The 13,206-nt window shown below is 36.9% G+C and overlaps 1 protein-coding gene across 1 annotated transcript; it reads right to left on the reverse strand.

The window, feature by feature from the left end:
- Positions 1–723: 723 nt before the first annotated feature.
- LOC135470152 (CARD- and ANK-domain containing inflammasome adapter protein-like) lies at positions 724–5,759 on the reverse strand. Its single transcript, XM_064748927.1, has 3 exons — positions 5,457–5,759; positions 2,476–2,699; positions 724–2,068 (listed from the first exon to the last, which is right to left on the reverse strand). The coding sequence occupies exons 1-3, from the start codon at positions 5,741–5,743 to the stop codon at positions 1,743–1,745; spliced, it is 837 nt and encodes a 278-aa protein (XP_064604997.1). The 5' UTR covers positions 5,744–5,759; the 3' UTR covers positions 724–1,742.
- Between the last annotated feature and the right edge of the window lie 7,447 nt (positions 5,760–13,206).

Below are 13,206 nucleotides of genomic sequence, written 5' to 3' on the forward strand. Positions count from 1 at the left end.
GTATCAGTGAGTACGGCGTAAAACACTAATCAAATAAATAAATCAATCCATCAATGTCAAACGATAAGTCTCACCAATTATGGCAGAGAATTTGTAATTTTCCTTCAACGATAAGTTCAGTTTCTCATTTTATATTCTTTTGATAAACATGCCATCTCAACAAAGAAGACTGTATTGCGAAGACAAACTTCTGCAAGATATAAACTGATATAGGCTTAGTGCATGGTCAGCAAAACAATATCAAAGCCAACTGATTTAATTTGATTCGCCATTCCTTGTGAACGACCACAATGTATTCTCAACGTTTGCAATCACAGGTAAAACGTTTTCACCGTCGGAATCTCCAAATGCAAGAAAGTAAATAACTTTCAGCATATCATGTGATCATTACAAACTATGGTCTGGTAAGCTTTGCGTCCCTCGAAGACAATTATAGCAGTATCTGTTATTATGAGTTATGCCTGAGCACCTTAATACAACTGCGCCCCCCCCCCCACTCCCCAGTCATAATCTTGTGCGAAGACCATATTCTTCGTAACCTTTCTAATCTGTAAATAGTACAATATGTTTGCTGTATTGTTGATTTCGTTTTAAAGGCATTGAAGACAAACTAGTTTTTGTTTAGGCGAAGACTATATTCTTCGTAACCTTTCTAATCTGTAAATAGTACCATACGTTTGCTGTATAGTTGATTTCGTTTTAAAGGCATTGAAGACAAACGAGTTTTTGTTTAGGATTGTCATAACTTTTATATGTAAAATTTTCAACAAAGCTGATAAGAGACAATCTGTGTTGAAAGACACGCAAGGTATAACTCGTAGCAAGACATGTACATATAAAACCTTTTCAACGAAAACATCATATTTTCTCTCAAGACACTACATACATTGAGCAAAAGTTACAAATAAATAAAATAAATAAACCTGCATATCGATTAAACATCTTCAAACACTCTATCCAGGATGAAAGTACAGTTGTGTATTTTGAGATGAGGGAAAGGGGGCATTTTAATTGTAATTAAACGGGTATGTTGATTATATCAGTTTTATCACAAAATCTGATTATAAAAAAATAAAAGGAGGGAAAATATCATACCAATTAACCGCTTTTCAAAACAGGACACCTCAGGGAGTCCCATATCCACATATAGAACGCTATCAACATACTTGTATAGTCTGTGACTTCAGAAAGTTGATAAGAAACTAGACAATTTATGATTTTTCATAGATACATAAATTTTTTTCAAAAATCCTAATGAAATGCAACCATACAGTTCCTTTGTGGTGTGTTCTTTTGTTTCGATTTTCAAACGAAATAATTAATTCAAATTTAAGAATCGTATACATACCTAACTTTTCTTGACAATTACAGCACGATTTCCACTCTAACGAATGGTTTAACTATCAACTCTTATGAAGTCGCTTGTAACATCTTCAGAAGACGTATACAGTAAGAAATATTCGTTTGATAACAGCCAGTGTATCACATGTTTTAAGCGATTTTCCATATTAGTCGGATAGTCGGCTTCCATCTAAAAGAAACCTCACAACCATTGTCAATAGGTAATGACTTTCATTTAAAACAACACATCTTAACTAAAAAAGACAATACACTTCCTTTAAGGAAATCCAGTGTATAATAATCGGAAGGAGCAAACGCTTAATAAATAACTAAACGTCTGTATCACAGCAAGCATGAATTCAGCCTTATATAAATATCCTACATCCAATTGCCTATATGCTTCAATCCGCCCAGGACAAATTCTTGGAGTACAGCTTGTCCTTGCGTGCTTGAGTCATTTGAGATCCACATATGTTATGTACCGACACCAGCGAAGGCTTGTCATCGACACTGTTAATTTCCTTGTGCTCAACGCAGTCTTCATTAAGGGAGTTATAGGCGTAGGCGCTGCTTTGTGTGCTGTCCATAGCTGAATCCGGTATATTCATACTCCTGAAGCAATTGTCTTCGTGATGTTCCTCTGATAACGACTGATCTGACAGAGTTCTTTGGTGGTAAGTTATAGGCTCGGGCTTTGGTACATCCAGTGTTTTCGGTTTGTACTTTGCTAAAAGAAAAGAAAAGCAAAAACGCTAAAATGAGCATTTCATGTCAACTGAAATGCATAATAGCTAAACATTTAATGAGTACATATACTATTCACACGTGCATTTGCCTATGTACATATTAACCCTGTCCTATTTCTTTAACTTACATCTGTACTTTTAAAGATACAACCAAACATATGCTTACCTACAATTCTTACACCTTAAAAAGTCTGAGAAGTTTTCCCCACACGGCGGTATTTTATGTCGACGAAGTTTGTTTAATCCGCAAGGCCGTATATATATATATATATATATATATATATATATATATATATATATATATATATATATATATATATATATATATTCTTTATTTTCCGTGGGATAAATACTAGTTAAGTACGTGAATGTTATCAGTTGCCCTCACCTAAACCGGCAACAGCCTGGAGGTATTTGGCAATAGCGTGATGATCCCTGGAAGCAGCCAGACGTGTCGGGCTCTGTGATTTGCTGTTTTCCACAGTGACGTCAGCACCTGCCTCAGCTAGGGTCTGGACCACAGCAGCATATCCGCGGTAGGCTGCAAAATGTACCGCTGTATCTCCACGTTTTGTCATGGCATTCACGTCCGCCCCATAACCCAACAGAAGCCTGGACAGAAAATATGATGAACATAAACCACTTTGTTAGTAACAAAAGACGCCGAGGACTTTGCGTGCTAAAACCCATTTAAACACGAATGACTAAGTTACCAGAAACTGAATGTTAATTAGGGCCTACGTTTTTTTTTTTGTTTGTTTGTGTTTTTTTTTTTTCAATGATGATAGATGGAAGTGGCAGTTATTCACAACCTCTTCATATTTCAGTATATGCAAGCAAACAGGGTCACCTACGTGCATACTTCAGCATGTAAAGAATTTTTCTTATTCTCTGAGGGTATAAAGCAATGATTAAAACCCTGAAATAACGGCTGGCGGCTAGCTTATTCTAAGGGTTATTAAGCTCACATCGTTATCGGTTTCGCCAGGTCAGGTACCTATTATGATATGGCCACCTGTTATTTTTACACTGACTGTAAATATACAACTCCATTTAACATGAAGACGCAAAAGTAACAACCGAACTTCCAATTTCTAAATCATTTTTACTGTCTTTAATCTAGAACAAAAGTCGCAGAGGCAATATTGGTTAATTTGAAGTCACATGGGGTTTTTATACTCGGATTTTTAAATGAAACAGAGGTGTAATTTCAAATGGATTCCTGTGTATGCATATTAATATGCCCAATTAATACATTCTCTTGAATAGGTCTTAAAAAGCAATTAAGCTAACCATGCATTCTATACACATATAGACTAGAAATCATACATGAGATCAATCGGAGGATGCCATATCCTATACATGGCTGTATGACATGTACGCTTAACCACGTGCGATATTGACAGTGAAACATCATTATACTAAGCATCATCCAAATAAATATATCCTCCGCACAATTGGTAGGAACATATATGCATTGCAATTATCATCTCTGACCAATGCTGTTCTAAATTAGTAGGATAGGAAAGCAGTTGTAAAGCAGGAGGCACGCCTATCCCAGTGTAGGACCATTCACACAATATAAACGCTTGAACTACTTGCTTTCCAGTGTTTGGCTTACTGATTTAATTCATCTAAACAATAAAATGGAATGCCTTCATTACTAAAATCTACGGACTTTTCTTTTTCAAAAATGATATTGATCATCAAGACTGTACATGAAACACATGTACCGATATAACACACTGGGCAACTTGCCTACGATAACAATGCCGATCGTTATGATGTGACAAACATGTGCCTACGATAACAATGCGGATCGTTATGACGTGACAAACATGTGCCCATGTAACACACTGGGCAATCTGCCTTCTGATAACAATGTGGATCGTTATGACGTGACAAACATGTGCCAATGTAACACACTGGGCAACTTGCCTACGATAACAATGCGGATCGTTATGTTGGGACACACATGTACCGATGTAACACACTGGGCAACTTGTCTCAGATAACAATGCGGATAGTTATATTATGACAATAACGATAACATGATAACAATAGGGATCGTTATGTTATGACACACATGTGTCGATGTAACAAACTGGGCAAACTGCCTACGATAATAATACGAACTGTTAGGATGTGACAAACATGTGCCGATCTAACAAACTGGGTAAACTGCCTACGATAATAATACGGGACTGTTAGGATGTGACAAAACATGTGCCGATTTAACAAACTTGGCAAACTGCCTACAATAACAATATGGATCGTTATGTTGTGACAAATATATGCCGATGTAACAAACTGGGCAAACTGTCTACGATAACAATACGGGTCGTTAGGATGTGATAAACATGTGCCGATGTGACAAATTGCCTACGATAACAATACGGATCGTTATGTTGTGACAAATATGTGCCGACTTAACAAACTGGGCAAACTGCCTACGTTAAAAATGCGGACTGTTAGGATGTGACAAACATGTGCTGACGTAACAAACTGGACAAATTGCCTACGATAACAATACGGGTGTTTATGTTGTGTTTGGTCAGATTCTGCCAGTATCAATGGATGATTTTAAAATAATGTTTGCTTAATAGGCCCAATTATACTAAGAAGTGTCAGATTTATAAGAAATTAAAGAATTAAAATTAAAGTTTAAATTTTACAGAAACTTTCACTTTACATTGAATTACATTGAATTTTTACTGAAAATTACACAATTAAAATATAATGAATAAGTTTGAACTATAATGTTGACTTTCTAACTGCACTGGTGATCATCATCTTTAGTTGGAACTAAAATTATTTTAGTGGAAATAGCTATCCATAAATAACTACACAATTAATTTGGTTAATTTACAGAAATAATTCATAGTATTTCGCTGAATCACACATACATCCAGAACCCTCCTCCCTGTCAAAACCATCAAATGCGAGCCAATGTCATACGTAACCTGGGTTCGTCGTAACATAAGGCCCAGTCACTGTCAACAGGAATTAAACAAGACGTTGCCGAATGATAAATACCTATCTGTACACATATGCCGACCTGGGTGATGTAGATTTGGCCTCGAGTGTAACTCAGGTTTAGGATCAGAATAGTCGCGTTCGGGTTAATTATAGGCTTTTTTTTCTAAAGATATCTGAGCAATGTGGAGATTATTGACTGTTAGAATGCCTCAAGAACCTATCTAATCATCCAAGCTCCATGTGTTACAGTGATACGGACGGCACAGGCAGGGAAATGCTTGGTACTACATAGTAAATATGTAGAGATATGCATTTCTTTAGTTTTTTTTTTCAGTTTACCACTGAGGTTAACTTACACGGGAAATATCAGAGAATTAAAAGTGTACATACCTTGTAATTTCTAAGTGGTTGTGATCCGCCGCTGCATGAAGTGGAGTAGCTCCATAAGAAGTGCGACTGTTAATGTTGGATCCATGAAGAATCAAAAGGTGTGCCATTTCACACATGCCTTTACGACAGGCCAGAAACAGAGCCGAGCCGTCCTTTCGCGGACCCTGTTTTTCCAAATCAGAAAACTGGCCATGGAGTAATATACTTTTAGCTGTGCTTTCTTCACCATTTCGTATAGCCAACAGTAAGGGGCTGCCCATAGAGTTACTCTCCGTAAACAAGCACATCGTCGTGTTCGCTAACACTGTGGCAGTCAGGCATGCGAGCTTGTTTATATTGGACTGTGACCTATATAACATGCAGTGACGTCTGTTATAAAGCATCCAATCAGGAAAATAGGTCCGAGCTGTGCTAGACCTCTCTCGCTGTTCACTTGCACTCGGCAGACCTCCACCGAAATTCTCCGTATAGCACACTTAGAAATATTCCCCTCCACAATGTCCGGATGGTATTCGCTAAGCTCTCCGAGATTCATTCCTGAATTTCAATTATGGTGCGCTGGCATTCATTCTGACGATATACACGTGCGCCATCACCGCTATATGTCAGTATATATATATATATATATATATATATATATATATATATATATATATATATATATATATACTGTTGGAGGAGCGCAGAGGTAATCCCCCATCGATAATGATATACACTCCCCACTCTGAAAGTTTCATTAAAACCACTGCCTTTTTTTTAGCAGCAAGTACAAAAAAATTCGGACGTAGATATATAGTAAGAACTTAAAATGCCTTGCATACACAGTGAATTTCGCTTGGGCGAATTTTTGGGAGGCCTGGTTTTAATTTGAGTATTAAATAAATAATGGTATATATGTAAATATACACTAAAGAGCATGAATCTGCTTTAGTTTATAATGAGTGTATATTGCCATTTCTGTGTCCGTATTCTCCGGATTCGGAATTTTACGTTGATGTAGTTATGGGTTTTTTTCTTTGGACACTTCATGCTGATATATTCTCGTTTTTCAAAAATGTTGCCAAAGCCATTAACCCATACTTACATGTAAATTTTAAAAATGATTGAGTGTTTATAACAGTACGTTTCCCTTTAACTGTAACTATACTGTTTACATATGCATCTTCAGTGGTCTCTCCCTGGGTCGACACCGATGATAGCATTTCGCGTCAGGCAGTATTCGCCAACAAATATAACACATAGGCGATTATTCATGTACCGGTATTTGAAGAAACCGGCATAAATGTCGCTCAGCAAAGATGATACAGAAATACGAGTATGCCACGTATACATTTTGTTGGAAATACATATCGTCTTTGAAAGTGAAACACAAGTAAATGGAAATCAAGCATCATTCAAGAGAAAAAGGCGGTTAATCAAGACATATACGGCGAATGGGCGGCCCATCGCGATACGGCCTTCAGCCAGTGGTGGGCCCACCATCCAATCATCTGATACATCGATGTATAGTGACATCCCCTACACACTGCCTTTAGGGATTTTCTTAATATATGAAAACAGAGAAAAGCGCATATAGACACGGTCATTTCACTAATTACAAATATGGCATCCATCGCGGTGGATTAAACGTAAGGCTGGTGTGTGATACTGGGCGTAACTTCTAAGCATACACAGCAAGATGTTGGTTAAGTCGGCTAAAATGTCTTGTCACATATCTTAATCTCGTGGCTCAGAGGTCTTGTGAGCTGTATTGTAATTTGCTGATTATTGTTAAAATCATTATATAAATAGATATGCACATATAGATGATTGACTTACATATATGCAAATGTACTTGACTAAAGATCATCATATACCAAACAGTATTTTTGTTCCTAACAGGCATTGATTGGCTCGAGTATATCTACCGATAGTACAACGAGTGTACGTACATGCAGGTGAGAAACCTTACAACTTGAAGCTGCGTTTTATCAATATGTATTACGTTGAAAAATTTAATAAGCAATTAAATCTTGAGTATATATAGTGTATTTACATGGTATTTTATAACAATTGTCTATAGGCGTCACCTTTATGCCATTTTCAAGAATTACAAATTCATATAATTTTGATTCTTAAACATGGCATAAAGCTAAATTAAATAACGAAATATTGAATAAAAAAACTGAAAGCTGTCTTCCTACGAGCGAAAGTCTATCAGCAACGTGCGGATGGCGGTGGGGGTGGTGGGGGGGGGTCCCGCAGGCTCTGCGTGGTGTCCTACCTTCGTCCTCCTCACACTGGCCGCCGTCGTATAAGTAAAATATTCCTGAGTACGGCATAAAACCCCAATCAAACAAATAAATCAAGTAAATGAGAGCAGTTTTTTTTTTACTCGGAGTTTCGTTCCAGCTGTTCTGCCATGTGTGAAAGCAGTCCGTGCATGGATATTCTTAATGCAGAGAAAATGAAATACACCCAACAACTATCTCGTTAAATGCCTGACAAATTTTCCGACAATAGCCGCTGACAGTGTCGGACAGATTATATGTCCATGGCTGTATCCAACAAACACTTTTACACCATGAGCTTAACCAACTACAAGTCCATTTAAAAGGTTAACAAAACAAATAAACAACCCCATTGCACTGGTTTGGGTTTGGGAGTGTACAGAAAACCAAACAACACCTTGTAAAACCACCTACCACACCCTGCAAATACGTGCATGCTGGGCTTACCCACAGGGTGTCACGGCAGCCAAGCTGTGAGTAACGAAGATACCATTGGACCAGCTGGAAAGGTTCTCCTCATTGTTTGTGTAAATACCACCATTTCCTTTAAAAATTCGTCTGAAAAATATACATTTTCACCCAAAAGGTCATATAATACTCATAAAGCTTGCTGATGAAAGTCAAATTTTAACTGAAGGACTTTAACCGACTTCAGAAGCCAACCTTGAAATATCTTTCTTTGGGACGAATATATAGAATTCTTATGCACTTGCAGTCAAACATAATGAGTAAAATGGTCGAAATTTTAGGTCTAACATTGCAATATGCCCATAAGCTGCACGGTCAAGTTTGAAGGCAAAGGAGCCTGGACAAAAGAATGAGCTGAGAATAAATTTACTAACCTCTAATAACGCTTTAATCTCTCGTAATACTTCATATTTAGCTCAAACCTTTTTTTTTTCAAACGTGCAGCCTACTTAATTTAATGCAGACCTCCGTTTACACAAGGACAATGCGACACCACATAGGGTATATATGTATATACTTCATCACACGAAACAGAACTTATCGTGATGAAGTATATCTGAGTAACTGGATATTTTAAGATTAAAATTCCGACGTATTTTCGTTGAAAACTTCCTCTTTAGCGTCTTGGTGCAGTATACAAAACGCACCCATAGAACAAGACCACACCGTGACAACGCATCGTTTTAGCTTAAAATGTCACTTACGACCAGTCAACGCTTAGCGCTTATGCAGAGACAAAATTCACCGGCATATCGATGAGAATACCGATATATATATATATATATATATATATATATATATATATATATATATATATATATATGTAATACATTATCGATACACATCGATACACACATGATGTTTCTGGATTGCACAAACAACATGTTAGCAGAACAATTAATTTTGTAGATATTATATACAGGAAGTCGATCACAAAATTTAGAGGATTAGTGAGTTAGTGTATTTATGGAGGAAGATAGGTATTCCTTGTATGCCAGTACGTGTACACATGTATTCATTGTATGTCAACACATGTAGCCTGATACCTAATCCTGGACAAGCCTGTGAGATAATCGGTCAGATTAAACGGATTTGCTACTGCGTGTCTAAGTATTCGTGTAGCTTGACTGAATTGCTAGCTTCCTCATGCTGGGATCATGTTATATTTTCCGACAATACCTTACCTGCATAATTCTTTAGGTAAAACACCTTTCAAGTTCAACCGGTTTTAGGTGAAAATATTTCACATGTGGGAGCATGACTTATATCTGGTCTTCATAACGCAAATCTGCTTGTCTCTTCTCCGGTGTTACATTTTATTTTTTATTTTATTGTCATTGTATTTATATATGGTTTCCCACCCTGAAAAAGGAATGATAGCGAGACCACATTCGGCCTGTCGGCTCAAGATCACAAAACCAATTTCCAAAATAACGTTGAACAGAAACCCCTAAAAATTATATAAAGTACGAAATTTCTTTTATTGCTTTACACCTGCTCATTTCATGCGCCTGCAGACATGTTTATCCAATAGGTGACCTGTCATCCAGAATCCAAGTCTAGCCGACACGAGATTTGAGTGCAGCATGGTCGAAATAGGACGACACAAGCTCTCTGCTCTATTAAGACGAGCCTATCGCTACCAAGGATTTTAAGCAAGAATTTGTAAGCAAACAGGAAACAACACCACGATGGAATACTCCCTGTGGTAACCTCTACTTAGAATAACTGCAGTCAGAATGGCATCAGTAAGAGTAACAGCACTGTTGTTTTGATATAAGGATTTATCAAAATTCATAGTACTGTGATATGCACCACAGATACCATTTCTTGTTAACATTAAATGTATACATGTACTTTTTAGCAGATTAAACATTGACAATTTTAACCTCAATATGGATGGTTTGTTTCCAAAACACGATCTGTATGATTTGCCACAAAAATCCAGAAAAATGTCAAAATCAAAACCCAGTTATTATACGGCGTTGTGTGTAGCGTGTTCCTGTGAAACCATGTACCAATGTTCATGTCTATATATGACAAACCGTTTTGAACAATAGGCCTGAAAAGTACTGAGGGACATCGTTTCTTGCGGATACCTGTGTAGGAAGATAAAAGTAGATTATTATATGAAATACGTATATATGAAATACATATATGTGAATTCATATTCATTTATTTATTTATTCTTGGAGTAAATCGTAAGAAAATCTTAGACTCCGAAGATAAGCGTTTTCACATATCTGTATATGGTAATATTTCCAAATGAATCTTTCCGAGAGATTCATATGATGAAACATGACCATCCCTGTGGTCCGACGCTCAACTCGACCCCAATGTATATGTATACTTAGCCCTATTTGCCCCCTTCTTCCGGTGATACGTTTTATTACGATACCTGAGAAACCTACACCTACGCCGAGTGTAATAGGGTAGGTTATACGTTTGTAAATCTTCTTTTTGGTACTCGGATTAAATTTCATATTAAAACTGGCCTTGCACTCAGAGGTGTCATCTACATAGCTCCATACTTGAGTTACATTAAACACACATTTTAACAATCGCAATTAAGGCAGTGGTAGTGGTTAAGGCAGTGGGAACTGTACCCGTAATTAAAATAATCACTGATGTATTTTCTAAACCCTGTGAGTGATTCACCATTCAGATTTAACGGATGAGGAGGTGTAATATATCACGGTGAAACAGCTTCCGGACTATAAATACTGATACATACCGCCTCCAAATGTAAACAAACTAATATATGTTCTGTCTGTCTGATCCAATTCAATTATAGCCTATTTTTTCTTTCGTTAATTCTATACCAGTTTACCAGTTTCATATGGATCAGAACACGATACACAAAATTCAGCGTTTGAAATTTATCACGGTTATATTTTAAAATTTGTTTGAAAACAATGTGAAAATACAAATACAGGCCACATTAACATGAAGTAAATACTTGTAATTATCAATAGAACCAGAAAACTGCATCTTTTAGAAAAGAATAACTAATATTGTATACTCTCCTCATGTAGAGAGGCCCATAGAATTCCAACTACTTTATACCTTTGCTGGAAGATCTCACAAATCCGTTTCAGATGGCTACTTAACTGAGTGAATAGTTTAGTTATATCTACACAAAATCATCATACAAGATGAATTCAAGTTAGCCGTGATACATTCTTTTTCGTGACGTTTGGTATAAATTTCTGTTTCTGAAAACGACCCATACCCTTGGCGACAAGCAGACGGCATCGCTAACGAAAGCGGATGTACAACGCCTGCGCAATGGTTGAATCTGAAAATAAAGAAACAAAGCTCCCTTAAGAGGATGACTAGATGGGTGGAGAGCCAAATGTCAAAAGTCAAATGGCTGTAATAATAAAAATTATTAGTAATATTTTAACTGACAGATTTAGAAACGAAAGTTCGAAAGTGTTGTTGACATATATTGTAATTGAGATTTTTTTTTCTTCTACCTATATTCCATGCCAGAAAAAATTAATATCTGTTGTCATACACATAAGCTACGTATATACATAACTGTATGCACTGGTATACTTTTTTCCGACATCGCAACCAACTCATGAGATTTAAACGTGTCAGGTTTCTTCTTGATACTGAACAAGAAAAATGGAAAATTCAGTGTTACTACGTCCATATAACCTACATGTGATGCCATTTTACACTTCGTGAACGCGGTAGTTTATTCAAAACATACAGAAGATGAACTCGTGAATGTTTACTCCGCATGAACATTACACACGCGGATGACCGGTCGGTAGGTTTTGCCATGCTACTCGGGGATACCGCATATGCCTGTGTAAAAAGCCTTTCAAGCGAACGACGCTTGATTGGAACCGGTGAGTCAGCTTCTATTCAGTCGTTCAATATCGCGGTATGTATAGGTAAGATTAATCCATGCATGTCACACTACTTCCAGGTGCAAACCGTACATCTATATTATGTTGAAAAGTATAAAGTCGTGTCGACAAGTTCTATGTATCGAGTAAGGATGTACTTTACCTATATAGAGGAAGTATTTACTATTTACTAAATATTTATGCAAATATTTAAAGAGAGAGATCCGTGTTTATTCAATAACAAGTGGAGTCATAGTCTGTATTAATACATTGTCTGGTTATAAGCTGTCGGTATATGTTATCTCAGTATTTATTTATTATCATGCATGTTTGTATGGTCTCTCTCTTTTTAAATTATTCTTTTCCTTTCTTCAAAATGTTGTCTCACATAACCTCCAAATATCAGGACAATTGGGGAGCATTTGTACGTTGCACGTTTTGTGAATAACAGTTAAATAACCCTTATTTAACTCAAGAGATGTTTTTCCAATGGCTTGGAAAGGTCACAGTTTATTCATGTACATGGGCACGGCACCAATGAGGCGTATCAATACTTTATTTCCCACACTCCCAGATCATGGGTCTATACAGCCATGCATCACAAAAGTCGTCAAGTATGCGCTTTTCAACTCAGTAATGCAATTTTGGTTACAAAGACAGATGCCTTTCCAGTCAGAATGGAATTCTTTACAGCGCTGCCTGAGGAATGAGTTGTTCTTGGACAGTTGGTAGCCATTGTATTTTGTTTTATGACATACCGGTACAGGATGACAATGTGACCTAGATCTGTATAAAACAGCCAGTCAAAACCCAAGTATCAGTCGGTGCGACTCGCTGTTCTGAATGGTTGAAGGTGTATCCGAAACAAACCTCATTCTTAGAGGATTCCTCTTATTTCTATAATATTCGTGCAACCTAATCACGCGTTTCAGCCTTTAATGGAAGAAAAAACGTCGGCCATTCGGTTCGTTTGAGTCAAACTAGTTGAGTCACTTCATGATTTTCTTAGGAAGTACATATATTAGTATTTACATTTGATTGTTTGCGGGGCTTCCTGAATTTTAAGGAAAATACAACAGATGAAGCACGCCCATACAACATTTATCAATAATCAACTGAGTAACCGTGCAGGGCACAGATTCTGACTAA

Source organism: Liolophura sinensis, chromosome 7, assembly GCF_032854445.1.
Source record: "Liolophura sinensis isolate JHLJ2023 chromosome 7, CUHK_Ljap_v2, whole genome shotgun sequence".
NCBI lineage: Eukaryota > Metazoa > Mollusca > Polyplacophora > Chitonida > Chitonidae > Liolophura > Liolophura sinensis.

Bases quoted from the DNA above. Each gene is read 5' to 3' on its own strand.
- LOC135470152 (XM_064748927.1), bottom strand. From the start codon at position 5,743: ATGTGCTTGTTTACGGAGAGTAACTCTATGGGCAGCCCCTTACTGTTG. The intron at 2,700-5,456 runs GTATGTACACTT...TTTTCTGTCCAG, and splicing joins AACCACTTAGAAATTACAAG to GCTTCTGTTGGGTTATGGGG. The intron at 2,069-2,475 runs GTGAGGGCAACT...CTTTTCTTTTAG, and splicing joins CCAGGCTGTTGCCGGTTTAG to CAAAGTACAAACCGAAAACA.